Source organism: Cicer arietinum, chromosome 3 (assembly GCF_000331145.2).
Source record: "Cicer arietinum cultivar CDC Frontier isolate Library 1 chromosome 3, Cicar.CDCFrontier_v2.0, whole genome shotgun sequence".
Classification (NCBI taxonomy): domain Eukaryota; kingdom Viridiplantae; phylum Streptophyta; class Magnoliopsida; order Fabales; family Fabaceae; genus Cicer; species Cicer arietinum.
The window spans coordinates 63,756,835-63,781,005 of record NC_021162.2 but is presented as its reverse complement, the minus strand read 5'-3'; the positions used below and the strand labels follow the sequence as shown (position 1 = coordinate 63,781,005).

The 24,171-nt window shown below is 31.0% G+C and overlaps 2 protein-coding genes across 3 annotated transcripts; one reads left to right on the top strand and one right to left on the bottom strand.

The window, feature by feature from the left end:
- Positions 1-6,897: 6,897 nt before the first annotated feature.
- Positions 6,898-9,486, bottom strand: LOC101508112 (uncharacterized). The gene is made up of 2 exons (XM_027332795.2): positions 9,110-9,486; positions 6,898-8,337 (listed from the first exon to the last, which is right to left on the bottom strand). Exons 1-2 carry the CDS (start codon positions 9,404-9,406, stop codon positions 7,429-7,431), a joined length of 1,206 nt encoding a protein of 401 aa, XP_027188596.1. The 5' UTR covers positions 9,407-9,486; the 3' UTR covers positions 6,898-7,428.
- A 2,875-nt stretch (positions 9,487-12,361) lies between these two features.
- On the top strand, positions 12,362-24,171 carry LOC101507790 (alpha-mannosidase At3g26720). Of its 2 annotated transcripts, XM_004493019.4 has the most exons (29): positions 12,365-12,828; positions 12,922-13,005; positions 13,149-13,237; positions 13,710-13,884; positions 14,049-14,168; positions 14,256-14,339; positions 14,434-14,505; positions 15,144-15,257; positions 15,395-15,495; positions 16,089-16,182; positions 16,297-16,464; positions 16,544-16,633; positions 17,124-17,189; positions 17,313-17,369; positions 18,144-18,363; positions 18,651-18,790; positions 18,948-19,016; positions 19,426-19,485; positions 20,296-20,367; positions 20,551-20,598; positions 20,707-20,826; positions 21,042-21,107; positions 21,416-21,528; positions 21,679-21,763; positions 22,075-22,185; positions 22,263-22,358; positions 22,995-23,042; positions 23,552-23,620; positions 23,698-24,171. In XM_004493019.4, exons 1-29 carry the CDS (start codon positions 12,628-12,630, stop codon positions 23,935-23,937), a joined length of 3,072 nt encoding a protein of 1,023 aa, XP_004493076.1. In that variant the 5' UTR covers positions 12,365-12,627; the 3' UTR covers positions 23,938-24,171. The 2 variants fall into 2 exon arrangements, with proteins under 2 accessions (XP_073222216.1, XP_004493076.1); XM_073366115.1 differs by lacking the exon at positions 19,426-19,485 and having other exon boundaries at positions 12,362-12,828.

The window sequence follows — 24,171 nt, the reverse complement described above, 5'->3', positions numbered from 1 at the left end:
TGTAATTTAAGTTGTTAAAATATATAGTATTGAGCTTGTTTATTTAAGTTGTTAATATATGGTATATTTAGTTTGTTATATTATTTTTTTTCACTCTAATATTTATTAGTATATATGTTATTTATAATTTAAACACATAGAATAATAATTTAAAATATTGATGAAAGGATAGAGCTTATTATATTATATTAAACTTGTGAGTGAAAAATAAAACAAGAATGATATGAGTAAACAACAAAATATTTAACATTGTTATAAGATTCATATAAAAGAATCGATTTATTTTGTATACATTAAAAGATTTCTATTAGCGGATAAAGATATAGATTATGGAATAATCATAGAAAAACATAAAAAATTAAACAGACTTTTAGAAGATTCTTATGAACTCATTTGTAAGAAAGAAAACTTACTTACAAGCCTCTTCTCAGTTTTTTTTTTTTTTTTTTGTGATTTGATTCTTCTTTGGTTGAAAAAAAAATTTCTTACAAGCCTCTTCTCATCTTCTTCTTTATACCTATTTTTTATGTACCAAAAAAGTTATTGTTTTTTTTGCCAAAAACTAATTTTGTTTGAATTTATTCTTTTGCTATTTTTGTTAATATTCCATAAAACTACTTCCTGCAAGTGTACTTTGTGATATGCTCCATTTATAGCGGTTGTTTTTTCAAAGAATGCACTACAACTTCAACATCCTCTCTTCCCTCTATAAAAACACAGTGCATTGTAACATTCCATATTAGATAAAATTATGAGAATTCAGATAAAGGTAAAAAATATTAGTAAAGAGGTAGAAAGAAAACTTACTTACAAGTCTCTTCTAATTTTTTTTTTTTGTGATTTGATTCTTCTTTGGTAGAAAGAAAAATTACTTACAAGTCTCTTCTCATCTTCTTCTTTATACTTATTTTTTATGTACCGAAAAATTTCCTGCTTTTTGCCAAAAACTAAGAATTTATTTTTTTGCTATTTTTGTTAATATTCCATAAAACTACTTCCTCCAAGTATACTTTTTGATATGTTCCATTTGTACCGTTTGTTTTTTCAAAGAATGCACTCCAACTCTAACTCCAACATCCCCTCTCCCCTCTATAAAAGTACAGTGCATTATAACATTTCATCTTAGATAAAAATTGTGAGACTTCAGATAAAGGTCAAAAAAAATATTAGTAAAGAGGTAGAAAGAAAACTTACTTACAAGCCTCTTCTCTTCTCATCTTTTTTTTTTTTTTTTGTGATTTGATTCTTCTTTAGTAGGATTGGACAACATATCGGATAAGAGAAGAGATAACGAAACGTTATATTTTTACTCTTTGTTATGTTTTTTATATGTAATTTAAGTTGTTAAAATATATAGTATTGAACTTGTTTATTTAAGTTGTTAAAATATGATTTATTGAGCTTTTTATATATTTTTTTTCACTCTAATATTTATTAGTATATATTTTATTTATAATTTAAACACATAGAATAATAATTTAAAATATTGATGAAATGATAGAGCTTATTATATTATATTAAACTTGTCAGTGAAAAATAAAACAAGAATGGTATGAGTAAACAACAAAATATTTAACACAATTAGAAGATTCATATAAAAGAATCGGTTTATTTTGTATGCATTAGAAGATTTCTATTAGCGGATAAAGATATCTATAGAATAATCATAAAAAAAACATAAAAAAATGAAACACATTTTTAAAAGATTCTTACCAGAACTAATTTGTATGCATTTAATTTTTTTTACACATAATTGCATGTGTCTAATTACATTTTAAAATATAAATTTTTGGAGATATATTTTAAAAAATAATATAATAAGGGTAAAATAAGTCGTCATTTGCAAAAGCATTTTGTAACTAAAAAAAAAAAGAGGATATTTTGATATATAGTTTTGAAAATTGAATTCAAAATTGGATATCTAAAAAAAACCATGTTGTATCCTTTAATTTATTGACATAATAAAAAGAATATATATATATATATATATATATATATATATATATATATATATATGTATTTTCTTTTTGAAGAAATAAGAATCGAAATAATATTTTATTTTATATTTGTGAATTCGGTCAGTTTTACTAGTGTCCATAAATAACTTAAATTATTTTCTATCTGAGAATTGATTATTTGATAACGTATAATTTGAAATGTTGAAATACATTATATTTTATTTTCTATTTTTACCTCTATATATTCTTTATGAATGTAGGGAGATCTCACTATGTATGATTGGAGAAAGATTGATCACCTAAATCCTATTAGAAATCAAGGTACATGGATTTAGGTCATGTTTGTTCTTAGACCAATGTACTTGGAGTTGTGGCTCCTCCTCATATGTCCAACCTTTAGTTGGGACTCTTCCACATATTCCATACATTGAACGGCATCATATTCTCAACATATATACTCCATCTGTCTCAAAATATTGTTGAGACAAACTCTATATTTAAAGTTTTGATGAAAATAAACAAAGGTTAATTAAGAAAGTTAATTATGGTTCTAAAATGTTATGTTAATTTAACATGTGTTTTTGAGTGGATTTAATTAAGAACAGAATCAAGCAAAACAGAAAAGACAGCAACAAGATCATTCTGCATCAAAACAGAGAATGATCTCCAACTTAAAAAATTGTCCATCACAGCATATTGGTCAAACCTTTTTTATCTCCTTAACAAAGAGTCTGCCCTGGAAATTTATTCATATCTAATCAGTACATGGCAAGGAACAAGTAGGATTTATCCAAGCTCAAAAAGGCTATTTGATCTCAAAAATAAAAGGACTCAAAGACAGATCAAAGTCATGACAGTTTGCAAACTCCAAAAATCAAATGTCAAGAAAGTTCGATCAATCTTGACATATGACAAGACAATTGCAAAGGAAATCCCGAATGATTAAAATGGGAACTCCAGAATGATTATTGAAGCTCAAGAAATTTCAAACTGACAAACCAAGAGCGTTAATCATTTTCCGTTTTCTGCACAATAACAGCAGCATTGCATCTCCTCTGAAATAGCCTGTAATTCATCTCCAAACTTCTCTAGCTACACTCAAGACAGAGAATGTACCATCCAAGATCAATGAAGAAACGTCAAGAGTACTTTCTAAAAAAGGACAAATCTGCTTTAAATGCTAAACCAATAAAGTCAAAAAGTTATTTCAAAGAAGGATTATTTTTATTCTGAAATAATATTTCAGTCAAAAAGCAGAGCCTCTCCAACAGCTCTTGTGTACCTTCATACAGTGCCTCTACAACCTATAAATAGAAGGCCAATATCCCGAATCAAAATAAGAAATTCAAGTGCTAAGAAATCCATAAATCAATCACATACATACTTGAAATTCTGCAAAACAAAGGCAATCATGCATCCTGCTTTTTGCGAAACAGCTACTGATTCATATTCATATATTAGTTTGCGCAATTATCATTAGATCCTTTGTAAAGAATCAATTCTCAAACAAGAGTTGAGAAATCTCAGATTCTGTCAAAACAATCAAATTGTAAAAACTCAAACTATAAGAGTTTCTTCATAGTTTGTTTAAGATTACATTCTATCAAGGTTAGATAGGTGTTGTTATTGCTTTCTGGGTGGAAAGTAATAGAGATTGAAATAGATCAAGGTTGATCTAGACTAAGTATTGTAAGATCAAGAAGGTACTTTGTTTTTAAACACATAGTGGAAAATCTCACAGTGTGAGGACTGGACGTAACCCACGTTGAGTGAACCAGGATAAAATTCTTGAGTGGTATTCTCTATCATATCTCTTTATTTATCATACTGAATTGACTAACCAAGATAGAACATAAACTGATTTTCTGTTTTAAGCTAATCAAGGAACGTTCTCTGTTTTACATAAAAAACCAAGAACGTTCTCCGTTTTCTGTTTTCCTAACCAAGATCAATCTTGAGTATTTTTCTTAAGTTTCAACAGGAATTTTTAAAAGGTGCATTTACAATTCAAACCTCCCTTTCTTGTAAATCGACACTGTTACTTCAAATATAACAAAAAATAAGTCAACGAAAATAAATGTATGTGATCTAAATTTTAGACTATATATGTCTACATTTTTACTTAATATTATGAGAGAGAAGGAGTGAATCTTTTGTTTTAGATCATATATATCCACATTATTACTTATATTATAAATGTTAACCATGTCCATCTAATGCATATGCAAGCAAACAAACAAATTGTGTATGAAAACATGTCTCATGATAACATAAAACATCAAGAAAATTTGATTGTAAAAAGTTGACTCATCAAGATCAGAGAAGACCTCAAAACTCAAAAAAACGTTGACAAAAGTACTTACAAATAAAACCGTCAATCAAACTCTAAAGTCTAAAATTCCCCTTAAAAAATCATCCATTAAATCTCTAATATTATACTTTTTATTGTAATAAATTTTTTAAAGTCTCACTCCATTGTTTTATTATTTTTTGTAAACTTAAGTAAGGGAGCTCAATTTTTTAACTTTGGAGACTTCATTTCTTAAGGACTTAATTAGAATGAAATTTTGAAAATTTTACCCTACTCCCTCCTTTATCCATGTACCCCAAAAAGTAAAGGAAAATACTAAAATCCATTGTGTACCTATATATATTCTTTATTTCAACATTTCCAGAACAGAAACAAGTGTAAAAAAACAATTCGGAAAACTTAAAAAAAAGTTTTCCAGTAGAGAACATCATTTCCGAAAATATTTTTTGAAATATTCCGGTACACAACTTCCATTTCGGAAAACTTAAAAAAAGTTTTCCGGTACAGAATATCATCTCCGGAAATCTTTTTTTTTTTTTTTAACTTTTTCGAAAAACTTGATTTTTTTTAAAATGTTTTTTTTTGTTTTAATTTTTTATTAAATTAGTATTTATTTAATTTATTTGATTTTAACTACTTTTTTTTTCCAGTTGATAGCAAGAATATGTGACTTTGAATCTTCATCGTCTATAGATCCTGTTTTGGAAAGGATTAGTCTGACAGCATCTCTCGGACCATGATTTATGGGGTATTAATTATTAACTATTATGGTGTATTAATTATTTATGGTGTATTTATAAAAATAAAAAAATAAAAAAAAATGGTGTGTACCGAAAATCTTTTCGAGAAAGTTTTCCGAAAACACCTTATGTACCGGAAATCTTTTGAATGAAGTTTTCCGATAGTACAATTTTTTTACTTTTGTACCGAAAATCTTAAATAAAGTGTGTATTAGAATTATAGTAAAAAAAAAATTTAAGGGTATAATTGGCATTTTCAAAAATATATGGGAGTATAGGTAGGGTTGTGCAAAAAATCTGGTTATAAGGCTCAAATAAAAAACCGGATCCAAATCCATTTTAAATATCCAGTTAAAATCATATGGTTATAATCCGGTTTATAAACGGTTTATTTATAAACCGATTGGATAACCACTTATGTTTTATATTTGGATTTTGGTTTTTATCCACTACCAATATTTTGTTAATTTTGAGATTTTATTTCTTGAAAAAATTTTGAAATATATTTTTTTCGAAAGAATATCGGAAAAAAAATAAAACTTTATTTTTCCAAAAAAAATTTAAATTGAATTTTTTCTCAAAAAATTTGATTAAAATTTTTTTTAAAAAAAATTATCAAAAAAATAATTTTTTTTTAAATAACCGATTTTTAAACTATGAATAAATGATTTTTTAAAAAATAAATATTAAAAAAAATCAAACTTTAACCGATTTTAAAATTAAATTTTTCAATACCGGTTGCTTAATTATAAACCGGTTATTTAACCATAACCAATTTTACAATTGGTTTTATAACCACTTTTAAACCAAATAATGAATTTGGTTATAAATCTAAATCAATATATTGGTTTTAAAATGAATATGGTTTGGTTTTTTAAAAATACCAACCATGCACACCCCTAAGTATAGGTATAAAAATTGGTGTACAGGTAAATTTTTCTGAAATTTTTAACCTCTCAAATATGTGGATTGGACCTATACTACGAGTTAACTTCTAACCAGTTGAATCGTCCTTCGTTGAAAGTATAAATTAACTTTTAACTTCACATGTTTCTCAAGAGAAATGTATCATGCACCCCCCACTTTAACTTCTCACCCCCCCATTCCAAATGAAAATACTATTTTGTCCCTTAAAAAAATTAACCATCACTCTATTTTTTGTAATTTTAAAAATTTACATTATCATTCCAAAATTTTAAAACTTTTGAAATATAAATAAAAACTTTCGAAATATAAATAAGTAAATTTTTTTGACATTTTTGAAACTTTTGATAAACACAAATTTTGAAACATAATTTTTTAGAATTGATAAAAAATTTCAAAACTTTTGATCAACTTGAAAGTTTCGAAACTTCCAAAATAGAAATTTTCAAAGTAGAAAATTTTAGAATTTTCGAAACTTTCGAACAATTCAAAACTTTCGAAACTTTCGAACAATTCAAAACTTTCGGAATAGGAAAATTTTGAAAATTTTCATATTTGAAAAATTTCGAAACTTTTCAGATTTGAAAACTTTTGAAATTTTCCATATTTAGAAACTTTCGAAACTTTCTAAATTTTTGAAATGTAATCCTTATTTCGAAAATTTGAAACTTCTGAAAAAATTCAAAAATTTTGAGATTTTCTATTTCGAAAGTTTTAATTATTCTAAAAATTCTAGAAATTGTCATTTCGAATTTTTCAAAACTTTCGAATATTTTAAAATATTGTTTAGTTAAAATAGTAAAATAGTATTTCTACAAAAATAGAGAGGTGGAAAGTTAAAATGGGGGTGCATGATACATTTCTCATTTATCAGTTATTGCATTTTATTTTGCATGTTATTGATTCAAGTAGCAGTACAAAAAATAGAGGTTGCCGAATATTCAAATATGGAACCCAAAAAAAATAAAAAATTATCCGATATATATTTTTCATTCGCCAAATTTAACACAATTTACGTACAGAAAAGTTGCTCTTGACAGAAAGTTCTTTAAATCTATTAATCATAAACCAGTGAAAATTGCCATCAGCACAGCACCTTGCTACCATTTGTTACTTCAAAGAGACAATAATCTTAATTCTAAAGCTCCACTCAAATTATTATGCTTGATTAGTTTGATTTGAAGTTTACACCTACAGCAGTTACAAAGAAACTACATAACTTTCCCAGTCGAAATCCAGGTACATTGATGTCTTTCCACAAATCATGAAGGGGCACGTTGGCCTTATAAGACCCCAAAGTTGAAGGAACAAAAAAGCTAGTGATAAGTCTGATTATACCAAATTATGTAAGCAAGTGCTTGAAAATGAAGGAAACCGCAGTGGCACCATGTAGTCAGTTGGAAACTACACTTAGGGGGGGTGGAAAACCGCACAGCAGGAGATGAGCTACCGTGCTTCCAAGATACTATAATAAATCTAGGAACTTGCTACGCAGTTACACACTAGGCTCCTCCAACTCCTCCTCGGTTTTCTTCCTGTACTTGCGGTTTGACTTCTGAGAGCTTTTTTTAGTATCCTCAATAACTTCATGTTCATCCTCCTCCATTGCACATACATCACTGTTTTCGGTGTCACCAGCAGCAGCAATGGTAACAGGGAAGGCTTTTTTATTCATGAACTCCTTGCCAACATCAAGCTTTACCTTTGACACTGTCTCAGTCTCTCCCATAGTGACATCACCAGATTTCTTCTTCGGTATAAAGGTAACTGCAGGAAGATCATCCAAAGCATCATCTGCTTGTGATGATGCATTTGAACCTTTTATCTGTGCAAGAAAGCTCATGTATGCCTCCTTATTTGCTTTGTCATCCATGTCAGTTGAAGAATCAAAAGTATAATGCGTGTATCTTGAAGGATTGCGAATATAGTCAGGAACTGCTGATTGGAATTCCCGTGACTTTGATGGCTGATTTAAAGTCGCATCCTCTTCCATTGAAGAGGTCTTCATGCGAACGTCCCTGGTTTCGTCCTTCTCACCATCATCATCATCATTACCATCTCTATCATCACATTCAGAATCAAATCGAACACGTTTATTGGGCCGAGACTCTGAAGGATTATCTTTACTCTTCAAAATTGACTTGGGGTTAACTGCATCACCCCCACCAACAATTTCTGGTGTAGATTTCTCAGATACATGCAATGTATCATTTTTTCTAGCCGCTTCATCATCCTGCTTCAGCTTAATCCTAGCAGCCATGTGATTTGCTCGCGGGTCTCTTGCAAAATCTCCGAACGCACGAGAACTTATTCCAATCCCATCTTCATTTATATCACTCATATACAAACGATCCCCATTGTCATCTTTGCCAATGGCCTGTTTGTCATAATGATCTTCCTCTTCCTGCATAAAGTGATCCAGTCAAGTTCTTTCTTAATCTCAAACCAACTTTGAGAATGAAAATTTTGCAAGTTGCAACAAACAGTAACCACATTAAACAAGAAACAAAAATTCAAAAGCAACAAAAAAATCAAAATCAAACAAAAACTAAAAAGGAGGAAGAGAATGCGTATTACTTTCAAATTTATCATTTCACTTTATTAAAGGATAAATAAGTATTTTTAATTTTACAAGCCTCTAAAGTGAGTGAAAGGGAATGGATTTTCTCCATCTTATTTATCTCAAGTATTTCAAATCTTGCCCTTAAAATTTTTGTCGCCTATTTTTCATATTAAGAACCCCTTCCACCTCCTTTTTATTCCACGATTCGGATTTAACTCCCCTCTCATGTCACCCTAGGGAATCCATCCCCAAAGTGAAATGCTCAATTAAGAGGAGACAAAACCATAGCACATAATCAAACACACTTCAATAATAACAAATTTTGATAGTATTAAAAAGTTGAGTGAAGCTGATTCAATTAGAATTTCAATCACATAATCTTATTACTTGAACACCGCCACAATAGATACACTGTTCGTTAATTTATTTGCCACCGTGATGTTCCTTTTCTTACACGAGTGAATGAACTTGAATTTAGGTCATCTAATTAATCCAACTAAGTTGGGTTAAAATTAAAATTAGTTAAAGAACATAACAACAGCAATACTATTTAGTAAAAATAAATAATAATAAAAAAAGCAATTTTCAAATAACAAAAGTATAAAAAAGGTACCTCGAAATCGAGGGTGCAATCGAGGCCAATACCAGACTTAATCTGCCACTGTTCATCATTATAATCGGGCGGCTTAGAAGGCCCTGCGTTTTGGTCTTGTTGGAGGTCGTTTTCAAGATGAGGGTCGAGAGAAGAAGAAGATGAAGATGGGTAGGGTTTGGGTTTGGGTTGATGTTCGGGTTTAGGTTTGGGTGGGTTATTGATTTCATCTTCGGTGAGAGACCAAAGAGATGCGGAAGAAGGTATTGGAAGAGAACCAAAAGCTTTCTCTACTCGAACTCTGAAACTGTCTTCCATGTTGATTTGCACGCTCACGAACTCACAACGGAAAATTCATTTAAATGATTGATTTTTGCAAGGTCGAGTGTCACCGTATGAGAGAAGGTAAGGGTGTTATTGGAATTAAACTATTCCACCCCAACAAACTTGTAGGACAAGTCCAATTCAATTTTTTTTATTATTTAAAGTTATAAACAATTTAAATGTTTTAACTATATTTTTTATTTTGATAAATGAATTGTTTATTTAAAATTAAAGTATTTTTATAAATTTTAAATATTTTGGGATAAAAAGAAATTGTTTGAATCAAAAATGAAATTTTTTAAAAATTGAGGTACTATTTTGAATTTTTTTAGGGGTTTATGTGCAAAATTTAAAATATATAGGATCAAAATTATAAATTTGAAAACAAGTTATAGATATATTTTTATGATTCATATATTATATAGTAAAGATAACATTTAAATCATTTAATTTTTAGGCTAAATTACATCTGTGGTCCCTTAACTTAATTTCAGGTAACGTTTTAGTCATTTTTTTTTTTCCGATTTAGTCCTTTATTCCTAAAATTATCAAATAAAGTATGAAAATATGAGTTTATTTGAAGATTTGCGTTACGAATTTGATGAAATTTGTATTATATTGAAGAATATAATTAATTTTATGAGTTTTGATTGATTTTTTTTTTTTGAATTTTTGTATAAAAAATGATATCATTGTTGAAATTTTAAAATATCAAATTGTCACTTAAAATTAAAATAAAGGACCAAGTCGGGAAAAAAAAAAGATAAATGACTAAAACGTCACCTGAAATTAAGTTAAAGGACCACAAATGTAATTTAGCCTAATTTTTATGCGGTATTTAACATTCTCTAACTATATAGATTTGAATAAATACCTCGTGAACCATTATCGTTTTGAAAATTTTTAAAAATTATTATTCAGACAAAATAATATGTTTTACCTTGAAGAATTTTAGTTGCTCTAAAAAAAATTACATTCTCTCATCCAAACACACCCTTATGGTAGTTTCAGATTAATCTAATTTTCGTTTAGGTTTTAAGTTTGTTTTTCAATTTGGATATTCAAGTTACATTTATATTTGTATCATTAGTCATTTGTCTTACTTTCAACAACAATTAGTTTAATTGAATACATCTAATTATTTCAAATTGTACTAAATATTTTTGTAATTTGTTGTTGTTTATATATATATATATATATATATATATATATATATATATTAATCATTCAAAAAATATTCGATGAATCTTATAAATGCTATATGTTTCTTGATTATCCCGACAACCATTCAAACACATGTATAACATTATAAACTTGATAATAAAATTATATCCATGTAAACATAATCAATATAATTAATTTCCTCTACTTACATAATAACTTTGACAGTCAACTTATTGCGTCGTTTGAATTAAATCTTAACATCTCAAAATAGTAATTCAATAAAATTGTCAAACTTAAAAAGTTGCATGTGCAATTTAATGCCACTTAAATACTAACTGTGCAAGCTGAATGTAACTTTAAATACCAAATCAAAATGAAAAAAAAAAAAAAAAAACCTAAACACAACAATTGGCTAAACCTAAAAGACCACATGTGTATTTTGCGAACTTTTATTTATTTGAATTTTTTTAATAGTAAAATTAGTACACTATTTGACAATTTATGTATCTTTGAAAATCACTTTGAGAACTTTTTAACGTCGTAAATAACACTCTGTTTGAACACCCGTAATTCTAGATTCAACCGAAATAGTAATGAAGTGTAAATGTTAAACTACATTAGAGGTGAATAGAATTCAGCCTCTCGTGTGAATCTGTCTTGACTCGTAAGTAATAAATCGGGTCTGACTCGGTCTCCAAAAAACAAGGATAAAAAATAAAGGACAAGACAGAGATAATATAAAAAAAAAAGCTTGTTAAAATTACTTTAAGGACAAATTATTGTTTTATGTTATCATTGACTCACTATATCTAAAAAATCTACTAATTAGACTTAGAATTTGTAAAGTAATGTTTTGAGTTACTATTTTTAAATAGATTGTCAAGTGGTAACTTGTTATGAATTACTTTATGTTGAATTTTAAAAAAATATTTAAATATTACTATTTGATGTCTCGTTTTATGATCAATTTAATTTCATATTTATTAAACTTACAATTCATCGAAGAAATAAAAACAAAATACGATATTAAAATTAACTGAATCAAATATTAAAAAGAAAAAAAACACATTAAAACTACTCTACTTCACGTTCCACACATAAATAGAGAAAACATAAAGTTAAAATAGGAAAAATGGACTAGCATCAAACACAAGTATCATTAATTCTACTCAAAATCTCTCTCTCCATATAAAGCACAAATTGATGGTTTATCACATATGAAAAGACACTACATGGTTAATCACCTAGATGTATTCACATTTTCTTTACACAAGGGAAATGTGCCCACAAAGTGACAACATTTGTACGCATTCATGCAAGAAAGTCACTTGGAACAAGAAAGTATTTGATGGGAGGTTATATAAGTTAGGGACTTAGATTTCTTATTGCACGTATTTATACAATAAGTTATTTTTTGTAGGCATTCTATGATCGGATAGCTTATATATTCAATTAACAATTTTTATTATTAAAAGAAAATAAAAAACAATTTGAGATATGAACCATTTGATTGAGATCAAATGATCACTCCGACTTCGTGAATACAAATTCTTATATGAGGTTGGAAGTGCAACATGTGACATAATTAATTAAAGAAAAAAAATCGTTTTTGAGTATTTGTCAACTTTTCAGTTAAGACAAAATTGCATAATTTAAAAAAGGTATTATTAAATTCACAAATATCTTTATAAATTTATGTTGTTAGTTTCTTACCAACAACCCCAAACTTCATTACACTGATTTGTTTAAGGCTTTAAGCTGCCACTTCCTCGGTCCGCACCAAACACAAACACATCGAGGACACACTAGTTATAATTTATTATTGTGTTTATCTCGAATTAGCATTATCCTAATTTTTGTAATTAATTAATTAATTAATCGAGTATAATGAATTATGAAGTGGACATGTTTCTTTTATTTCTTTCCTTACACTGCAAACTGCAAACTCCAAAGTTAAACTTCCCAATTCAGTAACAATAAAACGAACACTTAGTCTGTGCAATAATCCGTAACAAACCAACCAACTCATTCCCACCACAGTGAATGTGACGATGATGGCCAATACGGCACTGCTGTTCGTCGTTTTGGTGGCGGCGATTTGTGCAGCGAAATCAGAGTACATAGATTACAACACCACACATAGAATCGTCCCTCACAAAATTAACGTGCACTTAGTTCCTCACTCACACGATGATGTTGGATGGCTTAAGACCGTTGATCAGTACTACGTTGGAGCCAACAACTCTATTCGGGTTTGTCTGTCTTTCTATTTTTCTTTTTTTTTTTGCTTCAAAGTTCATTCATGATGAAAATGATGTTTAATTCTTTTTGTTCTTCTTGCTTAGGGTGCATGTGTGCAGAATGTGCTTGATTCTGTGATATCCGCTCTCTTGGAGGATCAAAATCGCAAGTTTATCTATGTTGAAATGGTAATCATAATAATAAATACTAAACTTTTGATTTTTGTTTTTGTAGAAAAAAAATTAAGCGAGGGTTTTTGAAGGGTAGGAACTAGAAGTGTGTGAGTTTAATTGGGATGTTAATTTTTTTTTTTAATAAAAAATATGTATAGGCATTTTTCCAGAGATGGTGGAGGCAGCAAAGTAAAGCTAAGAAACTTAAAGTCAAAGAGCTTGTCAACTCGGGTCAGCTGGAATTCATGTAATTTAACTACCTTTTATATCACTCATTATGTCAAATTGCGGCTATAAACATAATTTGTACAAATTGCTATTGGTTTGTGATAGGCTATTTAATACAAAGTGTTTTCCTTGATCTGCAATTGACAACATTGTTATAACTGTTTTTCAAACCTGTTATGTAGTGTAACATTACATTAGCTAATGATTGAACCTGGATGGTTAGTTGTCAGAGTATAAGCACACATTCATCACAATTAGTAAGTCGGAACTGTTGGATGAAAATCAGACAGTTTATCTTTTAAGTTGGATAAATTGGATTTTCGGGATGTGAGCTGTTTGACTGTCATGCAATGTTTTTGATTTGTGACTTTGTGGTATTTTGGTCACGAGGAATCCATCCCCGGATTATCGATTATTGATGACTTTTGAGTTTTGAATATGATTAGTATATTATTGTTCTCCTTCTTTAATTGTTGTTTTTGGTTTTGAAGAAATGGTGGTATGTGCATGCATGATGAGGCAACCCCGCATTACATTGACCTGATTGATCAGACCACGCTTGGGCATCAATTCATCAAAGATGAATTTGGCAAGATTCCAAGAGTTGGCTGGCAGATTGATCCGTTTGGCCATTCCGCAGTTCAGGCTTACTTGCTTGGAGCTGAGGCATGATATGTTCTTGTTTATTATGATTAAACCGTGTGGAAACTTATGCATACTAGTTGTCATCGTAGCATGTTTGAATGCACTAGATCTTCGCACAATCGTATTAAAGTTGTAGCGTGTCATTATGAATTTCCACGTCCTAAGTGATTGTGTCTATGCTGCAGCTAGGATTCGATTCACTCTTTTTTGCCAGAATTGATTACCAAGATAGAGCCAAACGATTAAAGGAGAGGACGCTAGAGGTTGTTTGGCAGGGTTCCAGGTCTCTTGGTTCTTCTTCACAAGTAAGTTGCTTAATGATGTTGTGTCTACTAAAAAAATTTTTCGGTTCTTTCTTGCATGAATCATTCTTGTGGTGAACTTCATTTCAGATATTTACTGGGATATCTCCCAGGCACTATGATCCTCCCGATGGTTTCACGTTTGAGATAAATGATGTTTCCCCTCCTATTCAGGTAGAGTTCGTTTATTTTTTTTAAAGTTATTGGAAGAATACATTTAATACTCTATTCACTCCTCTTCTAAAATTCTTGTAAAATTAAATTGAAGGACGACATTCTACTGTTTGATTATAATGTTGAAGAAAGAGTCGATGACTTCGTATCTGCTGCCTTAGCTCAGGTGAGGTCTTGCTGACTATTGAACCTCCCTCCTTTTGTTAGATCATCTCTTTTTATATTGTCAGCTCTATTGCACATCAGAAGAACAAAAATGCAAATAATTTTTGAAATTTGGAAGGGATTACTGTAAATATGTATGATTTAACTCTTGAAACCCCCTAATAATTCCAAAAATGGGCCATAGGAGGCCTTTGGGTTTTTTTTTAAAATAACCCAAACCTTTCCTCTTAAGTTTAAAAACTCCCCAACAAGTGTTCACCTTCCCAAAAGCCTCCCCCACACCTCCATTCGCATCCAAAACCCATCTCCGAAAGAAATCCTTAGATGCTCTCGAAAGTTTATCATTTTCATAAATGGAATGAACACTTTATTTATTAAAGTACAATTTTCAACACATTCAATAGCTTTTAATTAAACTTTTGAACATTTATGCAAGGTAGCTTTTTCACTGGACCTATAGCACTCTAGCTTTTTTGAAAAGCTAGATAATTCGAAAGAGGTCTTATAGAAGGCCTCGTAATGCAATAATAACTTTACGAGACTAAATATTGTTTTTATATACTAATTATTTATTATTTAATTTGGTTTTATGTTGTTTGAGATGGGCTATTAATATTTACATTGTCTATTTGTTTCTAGGCTAACGTGACCAGGACGAATCACATAATGTGGATGATGGGGACAGACTTCCGTTATCAATATGCTAATTCATGGTTTAGGCAGATGGATAAGTTTATTCACTATGTCAATCAGGTGCTCTGGTTTGCAGTTGTTGAGTAAAATGTTTTTCTGAAGTTCTTGTTTGACATCTTTAATGTCTCTTTCTAGTTTATCTCCTTTTGAGTTAAAATTCTTACTTACTTTTTTGTTCCATACTGTCCTACTCTCAGGATGGTCGAGTCAATGCACTGTATTCAACACCATCTATCTACACTGATGCAAAATATGCAGCTAATGAGCAATGGCCTCTTAAAATTGATGATTTCTTCCCGTGAGTTTTTCTCTATGAAGAGTTGACACAAACATGAACACGGGCTCCAAACTTGACAGTGACACATCAACACTAGTAACTATTTGAAAAAATTGAAGTAATGGAATGTAACTACATGTGTTGGTGTCATGTCAAAGTCGAACACCAACAAGTGTCAGACACCAATCACACTGTCATTCTAAAATTTTGGTGTTAATAGGTTTTTCTTCGAGACTTTAGTTCTAGATTTATGTTTAAAGGGAGAGGTAAGGAGGTAGAAGGGAAGGAATATGGAAAATGTTTATTTTAAATTAAATAAAGGGATGTAACTATTTTAAGAGGGGAGGGGAGAGATTTTTTATAGTTTTGTGTTTGGTTCAAGGGGAGGGGGGATTTTAAATGTTTTTTAAGTTATATTGGCTCCCTCCCCTCCCCTCCAAATCCTCCCAAAAAAGTTGGAGAGCAAAAACAACTTTAGGAGGGATTTTGCTTCCCTCCGCTCTTAAAATTTTGATCCAAACACACTTTTAAAAAAATATTCCCTCTCCCCCCCCTCAAAGCTGCCACACATACTTTAGAGAGTTCAATTTTGAATTGAAGACACAATTTTGCAGGTATGCTGATCATCCAAATGCATATTGGACTGGTTATTTTACAAGTAGACCAGCTTTAAAGGGTTATGTGAGAATGATGAGCGGTTACTATCAGGTATAATTTTGGACTCTCTGACATTATGAGGTAACTTGTTATATGCTACTGAGCTCGCATAGTTCATTCTTCCTTGTTTTGGGAAACATTTATTCCTTTCTACGTGATATTTAGGCGGCAAGGCAATTGGAATTTTTTAAAGGGAGGAATGAATCAGGACTAAATACCGATGCATTAGCTGATGCTTTAGCACTTTCTCAACACCATGATGCTGTTAGTGGTACAGAAAGACAGCATGTTGCTGCTGATTATGCAAAGCGGATCTCAATAGGCTATGCTGAGGTGCATGTAAATAATTTTCTGTTTAACTTCTGATTTCATAAATGCCAACTGAAGTGGTTTACAATTTCTTAATTTGCAGGCAGAAGGGTTGGTTGCATCTGCACTTGCTTCATTGGTAAACCAAAGATTAAGTTCAAATGTGATAAACCCGGTGAAAGGCTTCCAGCAGGTGTACTTTAGTCATAGAATAAGTTTCTCTCATTTTTTTGGTGCTAGAACCTTCGTAATATACCTGCTAGTTGTTAATATTGACATAGGTCCACTATAAATCCAATTTTAATGATTTGATTTTATGTTCCATGCCAAATTTGTGTCAGCAAAATAAACTCATCCAAATTTGATTACTCAGTTTTTATTGCATCGACCTTTTTGTCCTGATAAGGTTTCCTATTTTTTGTTTTTGTCCATAATAAATTATATAAACAAGTCTGAGAGATTTTTTTTGAACCTACTGAAAATAATTTTGTGGAGTGTGCTTTTCTGTTTCTTTTTTATGGTTTCACTTTAGGATAGGCTATTGAGATCTATTTTTAACCTTTTGCTTTATTTTTCTTTATGAACTAGGGCTTGCTTAGCAGCAAGATCTCAGAATCCTGAAATCTTATTGAGTTTGAGAAAACTGATATTACCCTTAATTTGTTATGTGAATATGTTGGCAGTGCCCTCTCCTTAATATAAGCTACTGTCCTCCGTCAGAAGCTACCTTGGCGAATGGGAAAAGTGTGGTAGGAATAATATTTTATCATATTATCAGTACATCATTTAACCATTTTAGAGTTGCATCACTCTAAAGTACGATTAAATATGAATCTTATTAAAATGTCTCTCAATTTTTGTGCTTTTTGTAGGTGATTGTTGTTTATAATCCTCTTGCTTGGAAGAGGGAGGAAGTAATTCGAATTCCTGTAGGTATTTTTAATGGTATTTTATTTTATTTTAATTTTTATTGGGCATATAATTAAAGATTCATTTTCTTATTCATTGGAATCTTTTAACCTAGAAAGATATATCTATTAATTGTTAGTTGTTAGATGTGTTCTTTCCAACTACTTTGCATTGATGATGCCATATTTTTGTGTGCATTAAATAGCTTTGCAATGAGATGTTGAAGGCTTGAAGATTCTGAGATAAAACAAATAATTGCTCCAAGTTTGACTGAGATGAGATAAATTGAGGGATCTATTGAAGTTATGGATTTTAGATAAAAGGGGATTGAAATAATAAGAACTTTGATATAAAAGACTAAACACTTACCCTTATTTATAGGAATAAAATTCTCTTAATCCTAATTAAATAAGGAAATCAGGAAACAAGTCATGATAATAACTAAGTAATATAGAAACTAATTCTAGGAGATAATCTAAGATACTCCATTATTTGAAACTAATCCTAGGAGATAAAATAAAATTTTCTAGCATAATATCAAAGATGTTTTGAGATATTTCATATATTCTAACAGGATTCATAGTAATTTATATGCCCCTTTTCTTCCCTCTTATCTCATAAATGTATGCTCTAATGCACTAATGCACCCATCGTCCAATAAGCACCCTAATGGAGACAGAACTCGCACACATTGGATATGGTATTCCGACAGATTTATTTGATTAAGTTTTGAAGTCTTTAGACATTGATTTATGCTTTTTTACATGACTGACTTCAGAACATAATTGCCACAGGTTTCCACTGGAGAGGTTTTTGTCCAGGACTCTGCTGGGAAGGAAATTGAGTCTCAGCTTCTGCCTCTATCTAATATTACTTTTAGCATAAGAAAAAAATATGCCAAAGCATATATTGGAACAGCCCCTTCTGGGGAACCCAAGTATTGGCTTGCATTTCCAGTATCTGTACCTCCCATTGGTTTCAGCACGTATATGGTATCAAGGCCTAAACAGAGAGGTTAGTGATATTACTTTTGCTTTCAACTTTAAAGTAGAATTTGAATGTATTTATATTATTTCTGAATAGTTCACTGTTAAATTGGTATTTTATTAATAGAGACTGACACCCATTATTTTCCTGAATTATAGCTGAATAAAGCAATATATCTGTATAAGATGTGAATAAGGGACTAATAAATCAACAATAACCGGACACATTCTCTCTTCTTCTATCTGTCTCGGTAATGTTGGACTGAAATATTACACTTATTAACTCAAACTTTTATGACTCTTCAAATGATTAAGGTCGTATTTCAACTATGTCAAAGGAGTTTAGATCAGACGGAAGTACTAATAATAGCATAGAAGTTGGACAAGGAAATTTAAAGCTACTTTATTCTGCAGATGAAGGAAAATTGACTCAATATGTTAACAGTAGAAATCTAGTAAGTTTTCATTATCAATGTATTTGTTTTCCTAAAAATATGTTCCATGATCAAATTTTATCTGAATATGTTATGCTAATAATTTAAAATTTCAGTTTGCATTAAGGCATAAAGTTAGTAATGCTGAAGTTTATTATTGTTTTGGTTATGGCTGAAGGTTGCAGCATCAGTTGAACAATCATACAGTTTTTACTCTGGATATGTCGGGGATGGTAAAGATACTCAGGTAGTCATATGCACACAAAAAATTCAGTGTTGAAGTATCTCTTGCCATAATCTAATTATTGTTGTCTTTATCCTTGTGCGTTGTACAATGATATATGTTTGATGGTCTCAACCAGATGATGATATATGTTTGACGGTCTCAACCAGATGATGTAACTTCTTTGTTACATAATCATTTTGGTATTTTCTTTTATAAATGTGAAGAGCACCAAAACCGCTCCCAAAATGACTGTGCTTTTTCAAATGTAGAGAATGCCTCTCTCTATTCTTTTTTCTCCAATTTATACAAAATCATCTCTAACTACCTAACTTCATATATCCTAACATTAAGAGTGTGGTATATTTACATGTGTGGCAAGCTCATATAATTAAAAATATATTTTTTGATTGTGAAATGTGTTTTTTTTAAGGCTTCCGGGGCATACATCTTCCGTCCAAATGGCTCGTTTCCCATTAAATCTGATCACCAGGTTACAAACTTTTCCTTTCAAAATTTCAATAGCAAATGATAATTTTAGTTTATGATTGAATATACATTTACTGTGTGGGGAGTCTTCGTAGTCGATGTGGAACTAACCACACACACTTGAATTCCAATAATTTCCCCCTCAAGTGTGAGTAACCCACAACACTAGACTTGATCCACACTAGGATCTCCCGCTCTCACTCTCCCACCAAGTCGAACAATGACTCTAATACCACTTGTTAGGAAGTCCGGGGAAGTGTGACAACAACAATGAGCTAAACTTTCTAAGAGACTTTAACACCCCATCTCGACCCAAAACCTTAAGGCATTGGGTATATGAGTCACCTCTCTTATATATCCAACATTTACTCCGTTCCTAATCGATGTGGGATTAATCACTCACACTTGGTGGGGTACTGTCCCTTCTTGACTTTTAGAATTGTATAACTGTAATAGGTTAGGGCTTCCAGATTATCGTTTTTTGTTGATATTTTTCAAGGGATTAGACTTTTATTTGCTCAACATTATTTTTCCCTTAACCAAGGTTTTACCCATTTGAGTTTTTCTGGTAAGGTTTTTAAGGAGACATATGTTGTATATATCCTTGATTGTTTATGTTGGGTTTTGGTCTAGTCCCCCAATTTTTTGTAATCTGTCTTTTTTCTTATTGAATAAATTTTTAGGGAATTGCAAATGATAGGTGATTTTTTAGAGATGTCAACATAATTGGGATATCTTGAGAATCACGTGATGCTTTTGCGCTCTAATTCTTTGCTTAAGAAAATGTTTACTTTGTGTATTTATTTACGTTCAGGTATCATTTACTGTCTTGCGTGGTCCGATATTGGATGAAGTACATCAGCAACTCAATCCATGGGTATCTCAGGTAAATTGTAGTTCACTTAACCGTAAATAGTTTCTTCCCTACAGGTATTAACATCACTCCTGCATTTCATGGCATCACCTGTCTCATCAAATTTTAGTAAAATTACAAATTGTTTTTCTTGTGATATCTTTTCCTATGGAGCTTAAGAATGGAAATCTTAATTTGCTTTCATCGTGTGTACAGATTCTGAGGATATATAAGGCAAAGGAGCATGCTGAAGTTGAGTTCACAGTAGGTTATCTTCCTTGTTATATGATTGGGAAAGCAACTGATAGTTTCACTTATATGGCTCAGAAACAGTTGGAATTTTTCGTTTTAAAGCTATTTATGCCTATGTAGATTGGGCCTATACCTGTGGACGATGGCATTGGGAAAGAAGTTATTACTCAATTTTCAACTACAATGAAGACCAACAAGACATTCTACACAGATTCTAATGGACGCGACTTCATCAAAAGGGTGTGTTAAATTTATTTGCTGTGCTTCTATTTTGTATTATTATTGAGAGATGTCTTAAACTCTAGCTTTGTTCCCTTCCTTTCTGAATATATGTTTATAAGTGAGAGGCATCCCTCACCTTAAAAGACGATTTTGTAGGGTTGAGTTAGGAACAACCCAATTTTAATACTATTTTCTATTTTCTATTTCTATTGAAATATAATGTTGTTTTGCAGATTCGAGATTTCAGGTCTGACTGGGATCTAGAAGTGAACCAACCCATAGCTGGAAACTATTACCCAGTATGTTTCATTTAAATAACGACTCACAATAACACTTCTATTTCCTGTTTATATAAAATCCTGGTGCAGTCTTATGTGTATTTAAGGATTTTGTAAACTATCTACTTCAAGCTTCTGTTTTTGCTGAGAGAATGAATTTAGTTCTCATGATATTTTTTTTTCTTCATATTTTCTGAGTTCCAATCATTGAGCTCACAATGATTCACTTGTCACATAAATAAAGCTTTTGCTTAGTTTCAAATAAGATTTTGTCCATTTGCTTTAAATGGATATTTTTAAAATATTATGGCTTCCTATCATTCTTTCAGGTTAATTTAGGAATATATTTGCAAGATAGCACTATGGAACTCTCGGTCTTGGTGGACCGCTCAGTTGGTGGTTCCAGTTTGGTAGATGGCCAAGTAGAGCTTATGCTCCACAGGTTGGGTCAACTATTGGCTATATTTCTCATTCATCTCTTACGACATTGATCTCTACTAGTTGCTTTGCACTTCACTATATAGGAAGATAATAATGCATTAATAATGATTGACATCTCCTGGTTCTATAATTTTATTTTATATTGTTCTAGGAGGTTGCTTCATGACGATGCAAGAGGTGTTGGAGAGGTACTTAATGAAACTGTTTGCATTGCTGATAAATGTGAAGGCTTAACAGTTAAGTATATTTTCTGACGAACAAATTTACCTCTTCTTGCATAATGATTTGTGGTTATTTCCTCCTTATATGAGGACATTTTGAAGATGCTCAGTGAAGGTTTCCTTTATTAATTTAATCTTATCAAAGATATGGATGGTGTTTTTATGTGCGATTATACATTTTTGCTTTATTGATCAAAGTCATCGAACAGCATTTTCTTGCATATGACTCCCAATGTGGTTGCGACATAGATTACGTATTTTATAAACCAATAAATTTCGCTGACCAACTTGCCACTTACATGTACTTGTTTATCTGGTATTACCAGATTCAAGGAAAACTGTACCTTAGAGTTGACCATAAAGGTGAAGGTGCTAAATGGCGTCGTACAGTTGGCCAGGAATTATATTCACCATTGCTGTTGGCCTTCACAGAGCAGGTAAATTGAAGGGGGGGAAAATTTAAAAAATATGGTAACTAAACCCATATCATAACTTTTTTCTACTTGTCTTGCAGGATGGGGATAATTGGTTGCATTTTCAACAACCAACATTTTCTGGCATAGATTCTTCCTACAGTTTACCAAACAACACTGCACTACTAACTCTGCAGGTATGCTGGGGAGTGACTTAGGGAGACTATTATATTACTTGCAGAAAATATTTCTGATATCTTCCAAAGTTGTGAATAGGATACAAACACTAATTCAATTAAATAAACTATTATAAATCTAATGGGTCTGATTAATGAGTCTAATACGATTATTACAAATATATGTTATTTGCAACATTATCCCTGCACAATCAGAAACTACACAGCATAGAACTGTAGAAATCTTCAAGTGATATTAGTTCTATGAAAATTAGTATGGCAGAATTGGAAATAACTTTCAATACAGAAAAACAGCAGAAAACAATGCAACTAGGAAAACAAATTCAGTGAGAAAACCAGGGACAACACTGAAGATTCCACACAAAACTTCTAAACACTTTTACCCCCTCATTTTCAATTACATATACTCCCTTTCACTCTCAACTGTAATGACATTTTTCTAATTCTGTTACTGTGCCTAACAGAATCACTCTACATTCCATCACTAATGGGATCAGCTGCCATGTTTACATCATGTGACCCTCCAATTTATTCCTTTGCCACAATATAATAGATCGTGCTTTAAGATGCCCTATAACATTTTACTTCATCTTTTCTCTGATTTGTATTTGATGTTTTTATGAATCCTTTTTGCAGGATTTTGGAAATGGAAAAGTACTCCTAAGGCTAGCTCATCTTTATGAGGTTGTAATTATTTCGCTGATTTACTTATAAATTATAATAATATCTGGTTCTCTCTTAGAGTTAAATTTACCTTACAATATAATCTGTGAAGGCTTCTTTCTACATGTCACTGTGTAGGAACGCCGTCTTGCATTCTTATCCATGATCAGAGTGATTTTTGTTTGACCTGTTTTACTTGCATTTTAACCTATACCATATAATCTCAAAAACAAACAAGCATTCATGTATTTCTTAGTAATGGAAATATACAGATTATTATGGATGTAACAGTCAGAAATCAATAATAGTATGTCCATCCAACTACAGCGTTAAGCTGACCCTTGCAAATAAATTTTAGTTTCGCAATGAATGGTTTATATGTTCCGCATGCATCAGATGAAATATCAGCTTCATTAACTATCAAATCAGATTTCAAAGATTCTCTCTCTCTCTCTCTCTCTCTCTCTATATATATATATATATATATATATTCTTGAATTGATGTATGTTGGGTATTACCACATGTAAAGGTTGGAGAGGACAAAGATTGTTCGGTAACCGCAAATGTAGAATTGAAAAAGCTTTTCCCTAACAAGAAGGTAAGAGTGATAACTAACTATTCAAATCTATTTTTCGATACATGTATAGATTCCTTCTAACAACTCAACTTTTTCAGATAAGTAAAGTTACAGAGATGAGTTTGTCTGCAAATCAAGAAAGAGATGAAATGGAAAAGAAGAAACTAGTTTGGAAGGTAGAAGAAGGCTTCAATGAAGAATCAAAGGTGGTGAGAGGAGGACCTGTTGATCCTACAAAGCTTGTTGTTGAACTTGCTCCAATGGAGATTCGGACATTCTTTGTTGACTTTAATCCCCTCCAAACAGTTCCTGCAGCAGAAATTCGTGTAGCGATGTAACAGAGAAGCATGTATGTTTTATTGTTGTGCTTGAAATGATATGTATTTTCCATATTGGCTTGTAAATAAATGAGAAGTTTTGTGATATGAGTTAGTATGAATATAAATACATGTTGGACACAATAAAACTTTCTAGAGGTTTTAAGTCTTTGTAAGTAGTGAACTCTGAGATACAGTCACACTCACTCCTGACTCATGTTGGTCTCTTCTCATTCTATGATTCTCTCTTTTTTC

Bases quoted from the DNA above. Each gene is read 5' to 3' on its own strand.
- LOC101508112 (XM_027332795.2), bottom strand. From the start codon at position 9,406: ATGGAAGACAGTTTCAGAGTTCGAGTAGAGAAAGCTTTTGGTTCTCTT. The intron at 8,338-9,109 runs GTACCTTTTTTA...CACTTTATGCAG, and splicing joins ATTGCACCCTCGATTTCGAG to GAAGAGGAAGATCATTATGA.
- LOC101507790 (XM_004493019.4), top strand. From the start codon at position 12,628: ATGATGGCCAATACGGCACTGCTGTTCGTCGTTTTGGTGGCGGCGATT. The intron at 13,006-13,148 runs GTAATCATAATA...AAATATGTATAG, and splicing joins AGTTTATCTATGTTGAAATG to GCATTTTTCCAGAGATGGTG. The intron at 22,359-22,994 runs GTATGCTGGGGA...TCCTTTTTGCAG, and splicing joins CTGCACTACTAACTCTGCAG to GATTTTGGAAATGGAAAAGT.